The sequence below is a fragment of the Hibiscus syriacus genome, unplaced genomic scaffold (assembly GCF_006381635.1).
Source record: "Hibiscus syriacus cultivar Baekdansim isolate YM2019G1 unplaced genomic scaffold, ASM638163v2 tig00110940_pilon, whole genome shotgun sequence".
In the NCBI taxonomy this organism is placed as follows: Eukaryota; Viridiplantae; Streptophyta; class Magnoliopsida; order Malvales; family Malvaceae; genus Hibiscus; species Hibiscus syriacus.
Window position 1 is genome coordinate 2,228,760 of NW_024062923.1, and position 21,796 is coordinate 2,250,555.

Below are 21,796 nucleotides of genomic sequence, written 5' to 3' on the forward strand. Positions count from 1 at the left end.
TTTTAAAATCCGATAACCCACCGTGATTGTCAATATCACATTCTTATTAGATTATGACAAGCATCTTGAATTGAAACAGGCGGATCGGAGAAGGAGCCATTGAGAATCCGATCGGAAACCCACATATTGGCTGCCTGAGAGTAATGTATACCATCCCAACTAACGTGTTTTGATGGATGCTCGCAGGGGTTTCCATAAACTGTGCCATTCACTATCGCCCTTTTCCCACAATTTATGTGGTATCCGTAAAAGCTTCCACAACAAAAATTAAACGCATCGACGAAACCTGCCCATAAGAACAAATACAGCAGTCAAATCACAGGTTACATTCGTGTTTATCGCAGAAAAATTACTCAGACTCAAGTATTGAGTGTCAAATACGAGTATATGTCATGTATTTGGAGAGTCACATAGGTGTTGAACACGCATACTTATGGGGAAATGAAGAGTCGAAACAACACAACATATTCATATTCGACACTCATGTCCAAACCCGAACTAACACAGCCAGCATGACAAGACTTTCAAACATGTATTAATTAAAAACAATGATGTTTTACCTAGGTTCTTGGCGTTGCTGATGAGAGCATATTTGGCTGAGTAGACGTCAACATAAGTGAATTTGGCAAAAGGAAGTTGAGTTCTTAACCAGGAGATCTTGTCTTTAAGCTGCCTATTAAACTCCATGGCTGCCTCATTTTGGGACTTCACGCATCCATTTTTATCGAGATTTCCAGCCTTTTTGCCATATATAACATTATACGGCAAGCAGCCGAGGGGACCCGTGTTATGTATCCAAAAGAACCTTCCCCCTTCCTTATACAGTTGCTGAAAACCAGCCAAGTGATGGTTATTAATTAGTTCAACTATACATTTCTAATAACTAAAGCCGTAAGAAACTGTTTGAGCTTGTTCGACTTAGCTTGTTTATATAGTAAAAAGATGAATTCAATGCTTAGACTTGACTTCAAACTCGATTATTAATACTTTAATTCGAGTTTGAATGTAAGTTTCAGTACTAATTAAACATAAAAAGCTTGATTAGCCTCAAGAGTTACTTGAATCAAAATAGATGCTTAAATTTGGCTCACTCAATAGTTAGAGCCTATGTTACTCTAACTCGTTCTTTTTCATTAAGTTCACTGTGTCCAAAACATGGACATAAAGATATGACCTCCAAACATCCTCAAGTTACATCTAAAAACTAATAAAATTCTAATCCTGGACACGAGCTACTCGAGCTTGACTCAACAATGATGAAGCCAAATTCAATCTGAACCGAAACTGAATAACTTACATGAATAGCTTTGGCTAACTCGCCTATAATATGGGGAATTGAATCCAGCACTTGTTTCTCTGACATGGATTGGAAACCATGACCAAGATCATTTTGCCCAATATCAAATGTGTATAAAGCTTGTGAGAATTCGGCTGGCTTTGGAATATTGCTAATGGATAAAGGGATTCTTCCTGATATCGAAATTCACCATTGTAAAAATAGAGGTTTAATATTCTAATCAAGAAATAGCACAGACGAAGCAGAGCATTATAAAGAAAAACAGATAGAGAGATTAGGGATGTCGCCCCCATGAAAATTTTATAACTTCACTCTATGTTGGTCCATGGGGAAGAGAGTGACTTACTATTAAGGCTAAGTTGATTGTAGAGAGTGGTGGTGCGAGCTTTGAATTGAATGAACTGTGAAATCTGAATCCCGAGATTGAATGGACTAAACCCAGGTGGTCTAACTGATGAACCACCCGTTGCAAAATTGGCACCATGCCTGAAATTTGTCCCAATTGAGTCCAGATATGCACTAAGGTATGGTAACTTCAGACTCTCGGCTGCAAACCCACAGATAATGTAAATCAAAAGAACAAATCAAACAAAATAATGAGAGATAAAAAGTGCACTTGCCTATGAAATCTACGATGAGTCGACCATCGGAGGCCCTGCCGGCGGGATGTCCAAAGAAGGTTTCACCGTTCGGCGGAAGGATTTCATTTAAAGTCGCAGAGATCCCACCAGTGTCCGAGTTTGAGTCCCCAAAGTTATACATTGCTGGAAACCCACATGAAACTGAACCTTGTGCATTGCTTTCCACTTCTTTCCATTGTTGTGCAAATCCCAAAACCAAGATCCCAAGTAAACAAACCAGTTTCCACTGCTCCTCCATTCTTATCTTCTTAGCACTGGAGCTGTGCAAAAGTGAGCTCTTTGAGAAGTTTTAGTTTTGAGTTTCCGCCGTTGAATAGAAAAAGACAGAAATCAATCTATCACCATTCCTTTGAATCGCAAGCGGTGGCACGTATGGCCCACCGGCTTTATTTTTCCTTTTGAAAATTTTCAACGACGATTATTTGGAAAAATAATAATCAAAAGAGAAAATAATCTTAGTGTCCGAAAATGTCTTATAATATAAGATTTTAATTAATTTTTTTAGATTTATTAAAATGACCAATAAATTCGCAACGTGAACTCCAATTTCGCAATTCATTTTCTAAATTCGCAACGTGAATCTGTAAATCGCAACACAAAAGTCAAATTCGCAACACAAAAGTCAAATTCACAACGCTAAAATCAAATTCGCAACGTAAACTCCAATTTCGTAACGTGAATAGAAAAATCGCAACGTGAATAGTAAAAATCGCAACGTGAATAGTAAAATTACAACGTGAATAGTAAAATCGTAACGAATCTATATGCAAATTATCTCTTATCATCTATCTATAATAATTTGTTGGAAAAGTACATAAATATTTTTTATAAAAAATATTCGTACACGTAAAAAAATTTATATGTAAATGAACAATAAATCTATTTCATTTGTCAATCTTCATTACAAATTACTCTAAATTCAATTAATTAAAGTTTGAAATTTGAAAGAATCCTTAACTCATATTAATGAAATACATTTAAAAAATTAAATTTTGAATTATATTTTAAAAAAATTGATTCATGTACACATGTAGATAAGTTTTATTTTCCACTTAAAATCTCAGTCTAGAAGCAGAGAGTTACCATTTGAAATCCGCAACGCGATTTTGCGATTTTCTAAATTCGCGTTGCGATTTTATTATTCACGTTGTGTTTTACTATTCACGTTGCGATTTTTACTATTCACGCTGCGATTTTGGAAACTGAGTTGCGAAATTGGAGTTCGCGTTACGAATTCGAGATCGCGTTGCAATTTTGTTGGTCATTTTGATAAATCCAAAAAAAATTAGTTAAAATAGTATATTATAAGACATTTTCGGTCACTGATATTATTTTCTCTAATCAAAATGGTCATTTAGAACTTAGTTTATATATATAATTCTCCGACAGGAGATTGTTAGCAATATTTAACTCAAACTTTCACGTGTATTAATGATAAACCTTAAACCTAATGTATTAATGATATCGATACGTGTATTAATTAAATCTCTCGTGCTTTGAATTATCTGTCCATGAAAATTTAACATATCTCACCAGCAACAGATAGATCCAGTGGAACTTGAAATATGCATCCTATAATCGTGATTTTGTTACACATAACAAGAATCGAAAACGCCAAAGCTTAAGCTACAAATCTGACATCCGAAAATCTATAAAGTTTTCGAGATTGAGATTAATTTTAGAGATAATTGTATCATGTATCTTTAAATTATAATTTTTATTTTAAATTGATCTTTAAATTTTTAAATATTTCAATTTTATTATCGTACTATAACTTTTATTTTAAACTAGTCCTTATACTTTTAAACATTCAATTTTCAACCCTAAACTATGAGTATCATTCTAAATTGATACCTCAACTTTTGAATTTTATAATCTTGTCCTAAATTCATCAAAATATGTAATTAGCTTCAACCATAGTTCAACCTAAATTTTGTTTTTTAAACATATAATAATATAACTTGACCTAACGATGTTATTAACAATGGATGTGCTTAGTATTTAAGTATAGTTCGGGATGAAATTGGAATGTTCAAAAAGTATGGGGACTAATTTAGAATGAAGGTCATAGTTTGGGGATGAAATTGAAATGTTCAAAAGCTTGAGTACTAATTTGGAATGATAGTCATAGTTTAGGGATTAAATTAGAATATTTAAAAGTTTAGAGACTAATTTAAAATAAGGGTCATACTTTGAGGATACATTATGCAATTAGCTCTTATTTTTATACTAAATCTGAGAATAACATATTATAATATAATCCTGATATAATATTTTTTTATGTTCCAACTGTAGGGTTGATTGTAAATGTGTTTTTTTTGCATAATCTAAAAGTTCAGAATTAAGAAAGAATTGTTCTTATTGGATCATTGAGAAAGATAGGAAGAAAGAATGGATGGATGTGGATAATTTGTTTGATTATAGTGTTCTAATTATGGATTATAAAGTGAAAATTGGTCAATTAATTTAGGGTTTTGAGGATTTTTTTCAACAAAAAAAAAACTTCCTATATTCGGGGGATCAATAGGATAGTTTAACCTTAAATTTTAACATATCTGGTCAAGAAAGGATAGACCGAGTGAAACTCGAAATATGCACCCCATGTTCATAATTCTGGCAGGCACTATAACAAGAACTGATAACGTGCGAGGAATCTAAACCAGAAAAAGAAAACGTGGAAGCTAAAAGTTATGATAAAACCCATAACTCATGACATCAAATAGCGTCCTTTCTAATGCCACATCATTTCAAGATAAAGCATGCATGCATATGTATATATAGACATGGATGGATGGAGAGTTGATGGAAACTATTATTAATTTTTTTAATTAAATTTATATAATTAAATCAACCAATTTTCGATTTAACCGATCGAGTAGATTCGCTTTTTTAATCACCAAAATTCAGATAAGGGTTTAGTTCCCATAGTTTTCTAATCATTTCTGGTGGACCACATATCTTCCCCCTATCTTCAGTCTTGTTCATACAGTTTGAGACGTGGAGGGTTTTAGGCACTGCCGACAATGTAACACGTTATTGCTTTAGCATGCCTAATAATTTAATTTTAGTTCAACGGTTACCAGAAAACCAGGTAGTTTTCATTCCCAACATTATAGATATGTAATATGATCATGGTTTACAAGTATAACACATGATATGATCATTCTGAAACAGGAAAGGAAAACTTTTCTTTATTTCTACAGGAATGAATCATAGACAGTTAAAATGGGTGAAAGAAAACAAGGACATCCTTGGCTTTTCTTTCAAGCCGCCCAAAATATGATGTAACGGCAGATCTGTTTCCTTCCCAGAGATTTTTCAGTGATACATGATAAACTATTATGCAATAACCAGACCACGAACTAACATGTCGAATTCTGGTGCAGTTGTCGTGAACTCCAAGTACTCATTGTATGGGAATTCGGGAAAATCACTGTCGGCAACCTCTTACTTTCCTCCAAATGAGGAAAATCGATCATGTAGTGAAGTCCACGGCTCTCGTGCCTTGCGAGTGCACTGCTCAACACGAGCTTTGCACAACAAAAGAGATTTCTCATTTCACAAGCCTCGTGTGCCACCATTGTTTGCTGCCACCCGTGCTCGAATAAGTACGTTTCCCATTTGGCCTCCAACTTACTGATTTTTTGCTCGGCTTCTTGTAATCTTGTTGTCGATCGGACAATCCCGACATATTTCCACATTACTGATTGTAGTTCTTTCCTCACTTCCTTTGTTGTCCTCAATATTCTGTGCATCACATCACTTCCAAGTGATTTCGGGACCAAGGGCCGGGCCCACAAATTCGAAGCTCTGAGATCCAGACTAGAATTCTTCATGTCATCAATCGAGGGCTGGACAGTTCTTTGTGCAAAAACTAAAGCCTCAAGCAATGAGTTGCTAGCAAGTCTATTTGCTCCATGCAAGCCTGTGCATGCAACCTCACCGGCTACATACAAGCCATGCACGTTCGTCTCTCCTTGGAGCCCAGCACGGACTCCTCCACACATGTAATGGGCAGCAGGAACCACGGGAATTGGCTGCCGTGTTATATCGAGGCCATGTAGGAGGCATTCATTCGCAATGTTTGGGAAGTGGGAGAGGATCTTTTCTCTCAGTTTATGACTTATATCAAGCAACACATACTTCTCATTGCGCTTTTTGAGTTGATCGTCGATACTTCTTGCCACGACATCCCTTGGAGCAAGCTCAGCTCTCCCATCGTACAAGGTCATAAACCGTTCCATGCTTAAATTGTAGAGGATTCCTCCATCACCTCTTACAGCTTCAGTAATAAGAAATGCGTTTTCTCGAGTTTTCTTCGGCTTGATAGGAAGGCCTTCATCAGCCAAGGCTGTTGGGTGAAACTGCACAAACCTGAGAAACAGTTGTTCAATAAAAAAAACAATCAAAGAAGAGCCAGCAACTGGAATCTATTTGTGCATCATGAACCAAAAGACGATCTCATTTAATATAATGATTTTACATCATTATGGATTATCGGTACCAATACTACTGCATTGTATCTTGTATAGAAGACATTTAGAAAAAGAGAATTAATTGAATAGATTCCTATGACTCACTCCATGTTTGAAATCACAGCTTGAGCTCGATGTGCCATGGCCATCCCATCCCCAGTCGCTACCTATATCAAAAATATGAACTACTCAGATGGCGCAAGTCCAATCATTTATTTACAATGAATGAATCAATTAACATCGGTTCAAGTAATAAAGCAAAAAAAAAAAAAAACACAAGGAAAATGACGAAATTGATAAACTAGGAACAAAGAGTACCAGAGGATTCGTTGTTGATGGATAGATATGTCCTGCACCACCAGATGCAAGTAAAGTTACTTTAGAAATGAAGCGGACAACCTGCAAGATCCAGGGCAAAGAAAAACAAAGAATAATTGGTTTCGAGATGCATATATGGAATATATTCAGAAACGTGATACTGAATGAAAGTCGAGAACGACTATTAAGATAGACCCTGTTGTCACCTCTTGTGTTTCGGTATTTAAAGCATCAACACCATGACAAACAGTGTCCAAACCATTCTGCAAATCATCAAAGCCTTTTGTTTTAGCACAATCTTCTACATGTCTTGATTGTCAATCTCCGCCAAAGGTATAATATAAATTTATCATCAATGAAGGGGGCAAATTCGAACCTGACAGGTAAGCAAATCGATTGCAAAATGGTGTTTGAAAACAGAAATATTAGGATCGTTGATGACTGCCTCGAGTAGAGCCCGTTCAATCTCTCGTCCAGTCATGTCAGCAGCATGAACAATTCGGTGATGAGAATGGCCCCCCTCCCTTGCTAGATGTAAATTTCCATCCTCGCCATGGTCAAACGAAGCCCCCATTGCAATCAATTCTCGGATTCTATCAGGTCCTTCTGTACAGACAATCTGAACAAATAGACCAAAGTCGAAGGAAACCTCGGTCAGGATTCAATGAAGACTAACCTTGGATTAAAGAAAGAATTCAGACTAACTTTGACAGTCTCCTCATCACAGAGATAAGCTCCTGCTACAATTGTATCCCGCATGTGACTCTCGATGGAATCAGAAGGGCACAGCACAGCACTGACACCACCTTGTGCATAGTTCGTATTACTCTCATGAGGCTCGGCCTTGGTGATAACCGCAACTGATCCATGTTTCGCAACTTCGAGTGCGTAACGAAGGCCTGCAACTCCACTGCCAATGACAGCAAAATCAAAATACTTTGTTGAACCATCTCTCAAGTAAGCCGACGTGGTGAATGTCCTAGAGGACTTCAATATTTTGATCGATGGAGATCGGAACAAATTACAGCGATGGATCTGCAGAAACTTGGATACCTCACACGACCTGAAAAATCTCCCAAAGGAATCCCTGGATATCGTTAGACGCTTTGCTTAAAACAGAATCTCCACATTAAAACTAAGATCCGTCACAAAATCTCTAACATCTAATCAACAAATATAGAAACCAAATAGACTAAAACCAATATTCTTAAGAAATACCATGAGAGTTCTCTTTGTAGGCATCCATTGAATGTGACACCAGGAACCCAGACAGCTTGTTTATAACTTTGCCCCTTGCAAAAGTTCACCCCATATTGCAAATGGCCACCAACATAAGCTATACTAGCAGCCATCACAATCCCTTCTGCAATATAAAAAAACAATGAGAAACAAGATAATCGCACCCAAAAGAATTGTTTCTTTTCTTCAAAGATCAAAGTTTTGAATGCATTTAGTCCTCCACTTATTCATAAAACTCGTTTTGGGAAAAAAAGTATAGCAGCCCACCAAAAGAAAATCCAAGTTTTGCATTAAAATAATTCAGAAGTCAAAGGGGTAAAAATAAAAATTCTAACGACTTCGACATCCATAAAAAAAAAACCAATAAATAACATTCCAAGACGAGAAGTTAAAGCTAAAAAAAACTTTTACTCATAGCAAAACAAAACAGAAATCTCAGAATTCGTTGAAACAATAACATAAAAGAAAGAAAGAAAAAAGAAGAAAAAAATTCAATACTCGCAACGAAAATGATGCAAAATCTGATTCTGGGACTTGTTGTTCTTGGTCTTTAAAACGTGAAACTAAGCATAACCAGTGAATCAATAAACGAAAAAACCGAAGAAAAAGTATTGGTTTTGTTTTAAGAAATGGGATATGAAGGGAAACTTATAAGAAAAACAGAGAATTCCCACAACGCCGAGACGCCACGCCAGCTGTTTGTTGATTGATCTACCACAGTAAAGAACCACCCTCGAAATTTGGCGCTTTCGTTTGCTTCACCGCCTCTTGTTTTTTTCTTTTACCCTTTTGTCCTTTTATTGCAGATGCTAAAATCGTAGTATTTTAAACATATTTAGTGCTTACCATCCTTTGACAAAACTTATAAATTCATTTTTAGCGTATTACCAACAAAATAATTAATCCTCTTTAGTGGGTGAAATTTTCGAAAAATTACCGGTGATCGGTATATTTATTGATCTAACACTGGTTAGATTATATTTTTTGATCTAACACCGATTAGATTATATTTCCCGATCTAACACCTGTAGCAGTAAAGCGTGCCCTCTGCCCCGCCTTATATGCTGATTTGGCGTCACTTGGGGTATAGCGCGCCCCTGCCCCACGCTATACGTTGACATGGATTACACGTAGGTATAGCGCGACCCCTGATCCGCGTTATACGCCACGTAGGGATATAGCGCGGATCAGGGGCCGCGCTATACCTGGTTATCTGACACGTGAGGTATAGCGCGGTACAGGGCGCACGCTATACCTTTAATTACCTACCCATCCACATCCTAATCCTCCCTTTAAATACTCACATCCTCAATCACTTTCATCACACCAAATTCTCTCAAATACTCTCTCTGTTTAAGGTATATTTTATAATATTTTTAATATTATGTATTTAATTTATTTAAGTATTTTACTTTATTTAATATTTTACTAATATAATTCTTTTGCAGATATATAATGGAAGGCAGTCTAATTCGCTTGGATGAAAATCATATATCTCGACACTTTGCTGATACATTAACATTTTAACGTTTTAATTTAATTTAAATTATTAGTAATAATTAGTTGATTTATTTAAGGCATGATTATTAGATTAAGAATTAATTTTTGTAATTATTTATTTTTTAGAGAATGATCGTGTATTGGATCCTTTTATTAGGAATCTTAAGTTAGTGATACCTAGCCGTGTCTTGCCGTATTTAGTAGAGGCTGGATTTGGTTACATAGGTAGATATTAGGGTCACTGTATGTCGCACCCCAATTTAGGGGTTAAAATTTCGTATGATATTTACATAAGTAGTTTGATTAAAATGTTGGGTTAACAAAGAATTTTGAAAAAATTGAGGACTTTATATATAATTTTGTCTTTTTTGATTTTAATTTATTCTAGAATTCACATGATTTATCCAGATTTTCTTTGATACGAAATTGTTATTATTATTATTATATGAAAAAAAATTGGTAAACTACATACCTGAAAGATTTGTTTTAGTGTAACAGTGTAAGGATTGGTTTTAAAACAATTATTGGAGTAGGTAGAATGGACGAATTATTAGGTGAGTGGATTAAATGAATGATAATGGTATTGCGTGGAAACTATTGCTTCCAGCTTTCATTTTCAAACTCCAACAAGAGTTTTAGAAAAGTTGCATTATCATTGTCCCTTATTTTCCTCCTCTTTCTCTTCCTTTCCCTCAAACCAAACGCTCTGTATCACTCCATTGGCCCCCATGAACATCCTTTAAAGCTTCGACTTCAGAGTTAACACCAAGCTCAACCCATAAGTTATGAGGTCTATCATTGCTAAAGGTCCAGATGACGACATCTTTGCTCTTGACCAGCAGTTGCTCAGTTCGGTGCTGGGTGTTTTTGGGGCGTTGAATTGGAGTTTCAAAGGGTTCCGGGTGTGACCAAAATAGAGGTCAGGTATACCCAAGGGTTCATGGATAATTCGAGTTACGTGTGTTCTGGGACTAGCAACCATAATGATGTTGTGAGGTTTCAGTATGACCCTAAAGAGTACATCTTTGACACTTTGCTTGATGTCTTTTGGGCTCGCAATGATCTTACAACTCTTAATCGTCAGATAGCTCCTCGGCATCAAGGAACACAACAGAGATCGCGTAACAATGCTTCTCATGTCTTGCAGGTCGTCTTTGAAATTCCACCATAAGCCAAGTTTTGAAAAAGATGGAGCTCAGTTTAATAATGATGTCGAAAACAATTGATTCCGCCAATACTTTGTGCTGCTGTTTTGAACTGAAATTAATGCAAAGTGTTGGGAAGTGATTTGGAGAAGATGAAACGCTCTTCGTTTTTGTGTGCATGTGAGCACAATGATAAGGTTTATTAAGCATGAAAGAAGGGAGGCAAGGAGGGAAGCCATCGCCATTTATCGACCATGCATGTGTTGGTCTCGCAGTTAGGAATCTCCACGGCTTTCTCCTTGTCCTAGTTGGTTTAGTGTTTATCATTTGGCTATCTCAAATAAGGTTTGAGAGCTGGTAATGAAAAATAATAATAAATAAATGTAAATGGGTTCAGGGAGCACGTGGGTTTGAAAATGTTAATATGAAGAAAGGGCTAATCATGGCTTCAGTCATGTATTTTCGGTAAGATTCTAATTTGTTTCCACCTAGTTTTAGTATAATTTCAACCAAGCTTTGATAGTTTAGATTAGTTTGTTTTAGCCCTGATTTTAGTAATTAAATATTCTAGTAGCATCGTCAATTTTTAGTTTTACCATTTGGCTCCCCAAATTGTTTTTTTAGATTCTAATAAATTATTTTTATGGCGATGGAAATTATTTAGATACGAGTTAGTAATTTTGATGGCCTGGATCGTGAGAAAAATATTGGAAGTTGAATTAAAGATCGAGGACATTCGAATGGAAATTATATGGTCGATCAGTATGGCACAAAAATTGAGGTAATACTTTACTACCTCTTTATGCTTTATAGAACATGTTGGTATTGGTAAATGCATGAATGGAAATGTTTGGTCTTATATGTGTAATAAATAAAGATGTACACTAGATACGAATACGGTAGAAGATAGATAACTGAATATGACTCAGATGACTATTATAAGAAATTGGAGGACAGTTGGAATTAAATTACAAGTTCTGAAATTAAGTGATAAAAGAATCAACCATGGATTGTAGATTATAATTTATCTCATTAAAGGTATTTAGATGATAAATTATGAGAATATTTCAATTAGGTAAAATTACGAAATTACCCTTATGGTGGAAAATGATAAGAATTGTCTCTAGAAGTGGATTAATAAATTTGAAATGAATTATTGATCTGCTAAAACTATTGATGTGCATAAAGAAATGTTAGTTTTACTTGGAAATTATGGATAACCGGTTTTTAACACCAAGAGGGTTTATGCAAGATACTAGAAGTCTGTTAAGGAATCACTTCAAGATCAGAGAAGGTTCGGGAAAGCAATTAATCATAGGATCTCTAAATTATATTATTTTCGTTAAAAGCTAATATCGAAATTATTTGGTTAAGAAATTACAGAAATGCCCTTAAGAGATCGAATAGTCTGAGTTAACCCTGAATGAGAAAATACTTAGAGGATTCGTACTTAACTCGATTAAGTACAGATTTGATTGTTAAGATCCTGACTTAGCAGGAAAATTCATGATATTCCGTTTATAAAATCTGAGAAGGCACTTGACCCGAAAATATCCGAGAAATGAGTAAATACCTGAAGAATAATTTATCGGGGGTATTCTGCTGTCAGAATTATTCGAAAAGACTGAAACAAATGATGAGATTGAATTAAATAATAAGATCGGATTGAGGAAAAAGATATAAATTGGAATTAAATAATAAGACCGAATGGAGGAAAAAGATTGAAATACCGTGGATCTGTAAAATGACCAAAATACCCCTGTAATGGAAATGACTCAAGAATGTCACCAAGCTCAGGAATGATTGGATATCTTCGAGCTCTAAAATGAATGGAATAAAACTGAACATCAAAATTATCAAAATACCCTTATGGCCTAAATTAAGTAAATGTCTTGGATTAATTAATGAATCCAAGTAAGCATAGGTATTGGACTACCTTTAAAGGTAATGAAAAATAATTTAAGTGAGTGCATCAACCCTAAAGCTATGTCAATACCTGAATGACATAGATATTACTGGAACATGTGTTCGTCTTCCCAAGTTTGGCTCGATGACAAATTTTGGAAGTATTCAGTTCAGCTCAGATCTAGATCGTATTCAGTACTAGGAATTGGACGTTTGTTCGACAAATCAACCACGAAGACCAAATTGAATGGAACGGAAGTGAAACATGTGTCTGAAATTTAGGAACGTTTGAATTACTCTGAAAAAAAATCCCGAAGTAACTGGAATGGATATGACTGTTAAATAAACTAGGTAACCTCAATGACTGAGGATTAAGTAAGTGGATTGGATAAGTCTGGAAATTCTGATGAGTTTATAAGATGTAATGTCCTTATGGAACATGAACTACAAATCAAGCATGTCAGTATGTCATGATATCGTGGAAGCTTGGAAACGAAATAAAGACCATTGGAAGATCTATTCAGCGATGATTCTGAAGATGATCTATGGACAAGAATTTGTGGTATTAACGAGTAAATACCCTGAAAGGAAAATAAATTGACCAGTCGACATAGATTATTAAGATTCTGAATCTTCGTTCTCAAGATTGTTCGATTATCCGATCAATTGAAATGGACGTAAAGTATTTTGAATACCCTTCTGATTACATACAACTTCTGAAAACTGTCCAAATAAGATATGATCCTGATAATTCACATTCTGAATAACTGATGATTCTGTCAGTTATTGAACTTTTCCAATAGTATTTCTAACGTCCGGTATTTTATCGGTATACTGAAAATCTGTGTTTCTCTGCCTGCTAAGATTATTTAGCATCTCTGAATAATATATGTAAACTCTGGTGTGTTCCCTAATCATATAAATATTTTATCTGATTTCTGACTTGAATTCTGTTCTCATAAATTACCTGAATTCTGTTCTGATTTCTGATCTGGATTCTGTTCTGATATATGTTCTGAATTCTGTTTTGATTTCTGATATCTTCGTTTAATGACGGAAAAATGTTTTAATTGGGGGGTATTGTTGAAGGAAGAATTTCCGCAGGTACCTCGACTTTGTGCTCAAGGCCTTATATGTTGTGTTGGGTTGGGTGTATGGTTCCGGGGAACCTACACATTATGTTGTGATGGGATGGGGGTATATATATATATATATGTTTTAAAAAGATCTGAAAAGTTACATGATTTTTGGGAACACACTAGAAAACCTATTATGATCTCCTCAACTCAGTCATCCGAAATATTTCTCTGAACTGAAAGCTCATTGTTCGTTACCACCCGAAATATCAGTAGAATCTCTGCTCAGCATAAAAATATGTAAATGCTCATAAGCAATAAGGAAATAAATATTTATCTGTATCTGCACGTTCATCAGCATCATCTGGTAGTTCTGTATTACTGAGCTTTCCAAAGCTCACTCTATTACTCACCTTTTCAGGTTGAAAGAATTGTACCAGTGCATCTATCGACTTCAGTAAGGGAGTTCGTCCGGCGTTGTTACAGAGTAGGGTACATGTGATTAGGGGGCATGTAATTGTATTTTGATTTATATACGAGTCTGGAAATATGTTTTATTTTTAAATAGTGAAAAATGATTTTATAAGTTACACGTTTCAATAAAAGTTTTAAATTTTCCACTATTTTTACAGTGGGTCGCTCCAGTGGCCCTAATGTGACTTCCCGGATCGGATCGATATACCCACATCGGTCTAGGGGGTTACACTGTAAGATAGAACCATACCTTATTTCTGCCTTAGTAGAGCGGTGGAGGCCGGATACCCACACATTCCATCTTCCGTGCGGAGAGTGCACGATCACGCTTGAGGATGTTTTCTATGCACCTGAGGCTTCCGGTGGATGGAGATGTGATATCAGGGATAACTTCCAGTTCTTGGATTACTTTGTGTAGGGATAATCTAGGACGTGTCCCGGAAAGTTTTATCGGAGGTAGGATATCGTAAATTGGTTAGATGCCAATTTTCGGGAGTTGAGCGCAGACGCCTCTGAGGATGAGGTTATGATGTATACACATGCATGCATATTGCAGTTGATAGGAGGGTTGCTGATGCCAGACAAATCGCGCAACCTAGTTCACTGCATGTGGTTGCGACATCTTAGCGACTTTCGTCTCGCCGGATCATTCAGTTGGGGCTCGACAGTTTTGGCTTTGTTGTACAGGGAGATGTGTGGAGCCACTGACTACAGGCGTAATGCTATCGGCGGATGTCTCCTACTGCTGCAGTCTTGGGCATGGTATCGATTGCCCTTTTTATGTCCCGTTGTGAAGAACACATTCGTATTTCCACTACTTCTGAGGTAATTATAAAACTGATTTTGTATAGTAATAATTTTATACAGCGTATAATAATTTTTTTTCCTTGAATAGGTGGTCTACTGATAGGAAAAATCATCAGGAGCTACCTGATTATTTAGAAAAAATTAGGGTGCTAATCGATCAGAAGACTGGCACACATGTATGAATTTTAATGTTTAAAACTCGATTTTAGATTATAATTATATAATTATATTATTATTTTGATTAAAAATATATATTATTTGTTTTTAGTTTGAATGAGTGTCATATTCTACTGATGATGTGAGGGCGGTGATCCTACCTGAGTTGAGGGGTCCATCAGATGTTTGGATGGAGATGGTCCCTCTAATCTGTTATGCGACCGTCGAGTGGCACTCCACTGATCGCGTGCTCCGGTAATTTAGTTGTTTTCAACCAATTCCGGAAGCACCTCGCAATATGGACGAGTTGCATAGCTTAGATAGACGCGGCAAGATAGATACAGATTGGTTGGTGAGGCATCATGAGTGGGTCGTGTTGTGGGAGGATCGACATCGGTGCCTTCCATGTAGAGAGCCCATTTTTACTGACTTCTTGATGTATGCTGAGGATTATTATGAGTGGTTCAACAGTAACGGGAAACCGTTTCTACTTCCCGAGGATGCACGAGGGTAGACCTTTCCACGACGTCGACAGAGACGTTCACCGACACAGAACCATCGTCCCCCGACTCGTGGACGGAGAGCAGGTGCTTCCGGTTCATCCTCAGTTGCACCAGTAGGACCTTCACAGCAGCCACCGCAGCCATTTATGATGCTGTAGCCATATATGATGCCGCCATCGCCTTTCCATTACCAGATGTCGCCGTCGCCGCCTTCACCTAGTTTTATGACCCCGCCGCCGCCACTGTCACAGATGACCCCTCCTGGAGGCTATTATGAGTTTATGTTTGTAGATCTGACTTGGGGTTCATATACTAGATATTTAGCGGGTTCAACCTCATCACCTATAGCCGCAGCACAGACACCTCATGTACAGTTTTCACACTCAGTGATGTCTGGGTTTTCCCAGTTTTCGCAGGCCGGTGGGATAGTCAGTCATACACTTCCAGGGTCCTTATTCTATGGAGGTGCTTCATCGTCATCAGCTCCTCATCAACCTAATGTACCTGCTCAGGACGACGACGATGACAGCGAGGAGTCAGAACCAGTGATACGAAGAAATTCTCCTCGAGACCGACAGCCACCGCCCTGCGGAACACATTCGCGATGCAGGCATCGATATATTTTTTTATTATATTTGTATTTACTTTATTTTGTTTAATTGTAATTTTTATTTTTTCTCATTTAATACTTACTTTATTTTGTTAAATTTGTTGGACTTTTTTAATATATTTCAGTTAATTTTGTTTATTACCATTTAATATCAGTTATTGTAATTTGGTTACCATTTACCATTTAATTCTTATTGTAAGTTTGTTGAATTTAAATACCAAATTGTTATTAGTTTGATAAAATTTAATGATTGTGTTCGTTTTTTTAATCTTCATTAGCGATCATCGAATGACATTAACTTGAAGTAAATGCAAATTAAAATACAAGAATTATTATTTGATAAACAAATACATTATTTGTCATTACATATGGGGGGAAACTCAAATTCGTATACCTTAAAAACTTCAGATAATAGGTATACGGGATCCACAAAATGGTTATAGTATTGACGTGTATGCGAGCAAGCTGCTATCACATGAGAGCATGGATACTTCAGAGCTTGAAAAAACCCGCAGTCGTACGTTCTGTCCCTTAGATTTACTCTTAACGACACAACTTCAATCCCTTGAAGAGGTCGTGGCAACTCTGTGACACGAAACATTTCATGCCTTCTAGAGAAGCTTGTTACAGACATTCCATTTGATGCAACAATTTTTTTTTGTAGATCTGCAACTAATCTAGGGTGATAGACATGACTGCCTTGCATCCAGGTTTGAGCTTGTCCCCCGAGCTTCGAAAAAAGCACCCCCAAACGAAAATATATAGTTTTTACCAAAGCCGCAACGGGTAAGTGACGTGCACCCTTTAAGGTTGAATTGATTGCCTCAGCCAAGTTGGTTGTCATGTGTCCATATCGATATCCACCATCATATGCGTTCGTCCATATTTCTTTATCGATGAGGCTCATGTAATCGTATCCTTCCTCGTTCTTCGCCCGCAAATCTTGAAACATTGATTCAAACGTTCGAGGAAGTAGTTCGTAACCTGATCAAAAAATGTATAACTTACTAACTTGCTTTCACTTACCCATGCGCACAATTAATTGACGCTCATCATTCTTCTTGTACCTTCCATGATAGTTCGCAGCAATGTGTCGGAGACAATACCTATGTTGGACAAAGGGTGGTTGCCACATTGGACCCAAAGACTCCATTGCTGCTTTGATCCCAGCTCCGCGATCTGAAATGACACAAATGTTTTCCCTCGTGATAACATGTGCACGTAAATTTCGGAGGAAAAAAACCCAAAAATCTGTATCTTCTCCTTCGACAAGAGAAAAAGCAACTGGAAGAATGTTGCGATTGCCATCTTGGACAAATGTCAATAATAAAACTTGCTTGTATTTTCCATACAAGAAAGTCTCGTCGATCTAGACCACAGACTTGCAGTATTTGGCAGCATTAACGCACTGTGGGTAACTCCAAAAAACCCGATAGAATTGGCTTCGATCGCGAAGAACTCGATCATTATGGTATGCATAAGAGGTTTCGAAGTCCACAATTATCCTAGGATTCAACGTCCGCACCAGCCTAAACCAACCTGGAAGTTCGTTGTAAGATGCATCCCATTCGCCATAAAGTTTGACAATGACATTTTATTTTTCCATCCAAGCTTTTTTATAGGAGACAGTGTACCCATACTGCGATTTTATAGCTGAAATCAACACTGCAACAGCTATATGAGAGCTTGCTTTTACCATGAGCATGATGACTTGTCATATCATTTCAGAGTCCAAGTTGGGATGATTTTGGTTGACCCCTCCAGCACAACATGTGTGAGGACCGTTGTATACTGTTAGTTCTCAAATATTGTTTTTCCTCTTTATTTTCGATACGCGAACCATCCAATTGCATCCATTTTCGCTTCGGGCACAGTAGCATACATATTTTTCGGTCGTCGATCGGTTGACTCTAGACTGAACAGAATTACGGATATTGTAATTTTTGATAACCATCATCGCTTCTTCTTTGCTTGAAAACTCCATGCCTAAAGATAACTCACCATTATTTATTGATGAGTATATACATAGTCACCAAGATGAGGCATATCCGTAAATTCTGGCCCGTACATTGCACCATAATCAGCTTCATACATGTGTGCAGGAGGGTCAGTTTGTGTCACATTTCCTGGAACTTCATCTACATCATCATCATCATAGTTGAATTGTGGTGATTTTGGGTGAATGAATAGTCCGGTCTCAGCACCATCCGTACTAGGCTCACGAAACGGTTTTTCTGGTTGAGATGATGGTTCCTCCATGCGCTCCACATTTAGGTCGAAGAACCTACTACTTGCATGTCTTCCCCTTGAACTAGAAGGCATATCGACATTGAGATTGAAAAAGCTCGCAGTCGAATGCCTCCCACTAGAGCTTGAAATCATCGTGTCAAATGGAAAATGCACAGATTGTTGCGTCGATGACATCTCCATATTAAGGTCAAAGAAATTTGCAGATGAATGTCTTCCCCTTGAACTGGATGCGGTGTTGCCATACGGATTATTCGTGGACCCACCTCGGTACATATCGTAAGGAGTTGCGGATGAATGTCTCCCCATTATGGCATTAAAATCATTACACATTACTGTAGTCGGGCTGTCAACTTGATCAACTTATTCAGCCAGCCCATAGTGGGAGCTTAATGATTGACCCCGAACAGTACACACTTGAACAAAATGTGCATACATCTCAATAGCGGCGTCTGAATAATTACTTTGAGCTTCAACCATCATTTGAACATCATCATTGTTCGAAAGTTCGAATGTTGTATAAGTTAATGACAACAATGATGTTGGAAATCTGTACTGCAACGACGACATTCTTCTACTATTTCTAACATGAATCTTCCTCGAAATCTTCGTTATCAGCTCCTCAAGAGTTATGTATCTCTTGAATGATATTTTAACACGCTCATTTGATACGAAAATAACGTCGGTTTCATCTTCTCGAATTTCACCATCATAATAAACAATAGCTGAAAGTCACGTCATTCTTTGAGTTTAAAAGTGTGACAATATTATATCTGCAAAAAAAATAACTGAAACAAACATGATTAAATAAATTATATATGAACGAAAATATAACACAATAAATTTTTTTCACATCAATGTAAATAATGTAAATAATATAATTTTATATTATTACCTGCACCGCAAAACTATTTCGACGTATGCTCCCACTTTTCAATTTTACAAAATAAAAATTAATTGAAAATAATTAGTATAATATTTTTTTAAATAATGATAATAAACAATAAGTATAATTAAAAAATTATAACAAAATTACCTTATAACGAAAAATCGCACGAACTTCTAAATCAAATATGAGAAGATTGCCAGAATTATTACTCGTTGACGGAATTGTTGTATTAATTTATAAGTTGAGAGGAGAGATGCGACGAACTTAACCGGCGGAGGAGGGTATTTATAACTATATAAGGCACAGTACATGCACCGCGCTATATGTAATTATTCAGATAAAAGATATAGCGCGGACCAGAGACCGCGTTAAATATAATTCACCCCTACGTGGCGTATAGCGCGGCCCCTGATCCGCGCTATACCCCTACGTGGCGTATAGCGCGGATCAGAGGGCGTGCTATACACACGTGTAACCCATGTCAGCGTATAGCGCGGTACAGGGGGCGCGCTATACCTCACGTGACGCCAAATCAACATATAACGCGATTCAGGAGGCGCGCTTTACTGCTACGGGTGTTAAATCAAAAAATATAATCTGACCGGTATTAAATCAGTAAATATACCGATCACCGATAATGTTTAGAGAAATACACCTTTTTAGTGTTGGAAATCAGCTCAAAATCTTGAATCATAGAATAATAAACAAAGCAAACATTATCTTAGCGATTCAAAGGCTGAAGAGGCAGTCAAAAAAGGATTGGATTCTCCAGGGTTTATTACGCATATATACCATTTTCTTAATTATTTATAAAATAACGACATTCAATCTTTTTCTAAAAAGGCACGGTGACCACATTTTTACATATTTTATATTCAAAAAAAATATATTCAAATTTTATTAATATGTACTCATTGAATATAATATTCATATTTATATATTATGATCGTTGTTGTTTGATTCAATTTATGTTTGTATTAATATTAACACATATTTTTTTAAAGATATAATATATTTTTTATTTAATTTAATATTTTGATATATCTTTTCAATAATACCTACACAAAAACACGTTGTAAAAATTAATTTTCTAATAACTTTTTACAAATATTTTTCATAATATATATATATATATATATACATACACGCGTAATAAAACTAATCCCTTGAGTCATGAACCATAATAATATTAAAAAATAGAGAGAGAAAAATATTTGAATATGACTATGACTATGACCACTTATGCAATAAGATAGTGGATGGGAAAGGAGGGAAATGTGCAAAAAGAGGTGCCTCGCATTCTTGTGGAGATGATGAGCCAATTTACAGTTGTGTATATATTAAAGTTTACAGTCATTGAAAAAAGAAAAAAAATGCAAAATCCACGGCAGCATTAACGGTGTGTGGGCACATAAAAGGCAGATTCTACGTGTCTCTTGAAGTTAGCTTTGTTCATTTGGGGGCCATTTCGGGAGATTCAGAACTAGTGGTCCTAACTAATTATGATTTTCCATATTCAACGAATATATATAGAATAATTATTTGGTGTATTATTAGTAGAAAAAATGATTTATTTCTAAAATATGATAAGTATTTTATTATATATATATATGAGATTTTAATAATAATACCGTGACATGTCATCAATAATTCTCAATAATTCTTTTGAAAATTTATTTAATTTACGAAAATTAAGATTAACTCTAAAAACATTAATAATAAAACAACTAATAACATCAAGTCTCAAACAACATATAATTATATTATACAATCTTAAAAATATCATAAACATGATATTAATGAAAAATAAAGTAATACTAAACTATTTTTTTAATTATTTAATTAACATACAAATAAAAGTATTTAATAATTATATAATTTAAATAATTATTTATTTATTCATACAAACAAAATCTATTATTTAAGAGATAATATGATTTGAATAAATCAAAATTATATAATACTTAAAAAATTGATGAGTATAGTATCACCACAAATTTAATAAAATGTCACTGCTGATAAAAGATTATTATATAAAGAATCTTATCGAGTTAAATGTGGAATTTATTTTTTTAAAAAGTTACTTTAATAAAAAAATTATGAACCAAATACACTCGCGTTATATATATATGTTGTATGTTTTTTTTAAGTAAAAGATTAAAAAATTCATTCAAAAAAGTTAATGCGGAATATATATATACACACGCGAGATCTAAGTAATCTTTAGAAATTAACAGTAAAAATTATAATATATATTAATTGAAAAATTAGTTAATATCAACTATTTATTTTTATTTATCTAACGATATTAAATCTATGTAAAGTTAAAATAGTTTTTACACAATGTTGTTAGGGACGGACCTATGACCCAAATCCGACGGATTCTGATTCGATCCGACCTGATCGGGTTGGATTTAAAAAAAAATTGAATTTGGGTCGAGTTTGAATTTAGGATGAAAATATCTGAACCGACCGGTCTTGAGAAAAATATATAATTTAACCTTTATATTCAAA

At 35.6% G+C, this 21,796-nt stretch overlaps 3 protein-coding genes across 5 annotated transcripts; 1 reads left to right on the forward strand and 2 right to left on the reverse strand.

Moving 5' to 3' along the window:
* On the reverse strand, positions 1-2,238 carry LOC120147621 (GDSL esterase/lipase At3g27950). Its single transcript, XM_039160947.1, has 5 exons — positions 1,918-2,238; positions 1,644-1,844; positions 1,298-1,470; positions 561-828; positions 1-286 (listed from the first exon to the last, which is right to left on the reverse strand). Exons 1-5 carry the CDS (start codon positions 2,174-2,176, stop codon positions 36-38), a joined length of 1,152 nt encoding a protein of 383 aa, XP_039016878.1. The 5' UTR covers positions 2,177-2,238; the 3' UTR covers positions 1-35.
* Positions 2,239-5,081: 2,843 nt separating this feature from the next.
* On the reverse strand, positions 5,082-8,815 carry LOC120147620 (L-aspartate oxidase, chloroplastic-like). 3 transcript variants are annotated; one of them, XM_039160944.1, is made up of 8 exons: positions 8,476-8,815; positions 7,950-8,094; positions 7,437-7,794; positions 7,108-7,350; positions 6,938-6,994; positions 6,732-6,812; positions 6,519-6,580; positions 5,082-6,312 (listed from the first exon to the last, which is right to left on the reverse strand). In XM_039160944.1, the coding sequence occupies exons 2-8, from the start codon at positions 8,081-8,083 to the stop codon at positions 5,301-5,303; spliced, it is 1,947 nt and encodes a 648-aa protein (XP_039016875.1). In that variant the 5' UTR covers positions 8,084-8,094; positions 8,476-8,815; the 3' UTR covers positions 5,082-5,300. The 3 variants fall into 3 exon arrangements, with proteins under 3 accessions (XP_039016875.1, XP_039016877.1, XP_039016876.1); XM_039160946.1 differs by having other exon boundaries at positions 8,473-8,815; XM_039160945.1 differs by having other exon boundaries at positions 8,469-8,815.
* Positions 8,816-10,255: 1,440 nt separating this feature from the next.
* On the forward strand, positions 10,256-10,641 carry LOC120147505 (peptide methionine sulfoxide reductase-like). Its single transcript, XM_039160866.1, has 2 exons — positions 10,256-10,372; positions 10,474-10,641. Exons 1-2 carry the CDS (start codon positions 10,256-10,258, stop codon positions 10,639-10,641), a joined length of 285 nt encoding a protein of 94 aa, XP_039016797.1.
* The last annotated feature ends 11,155 nt before the right edge of the window (positions 10,642-21,796 follow it).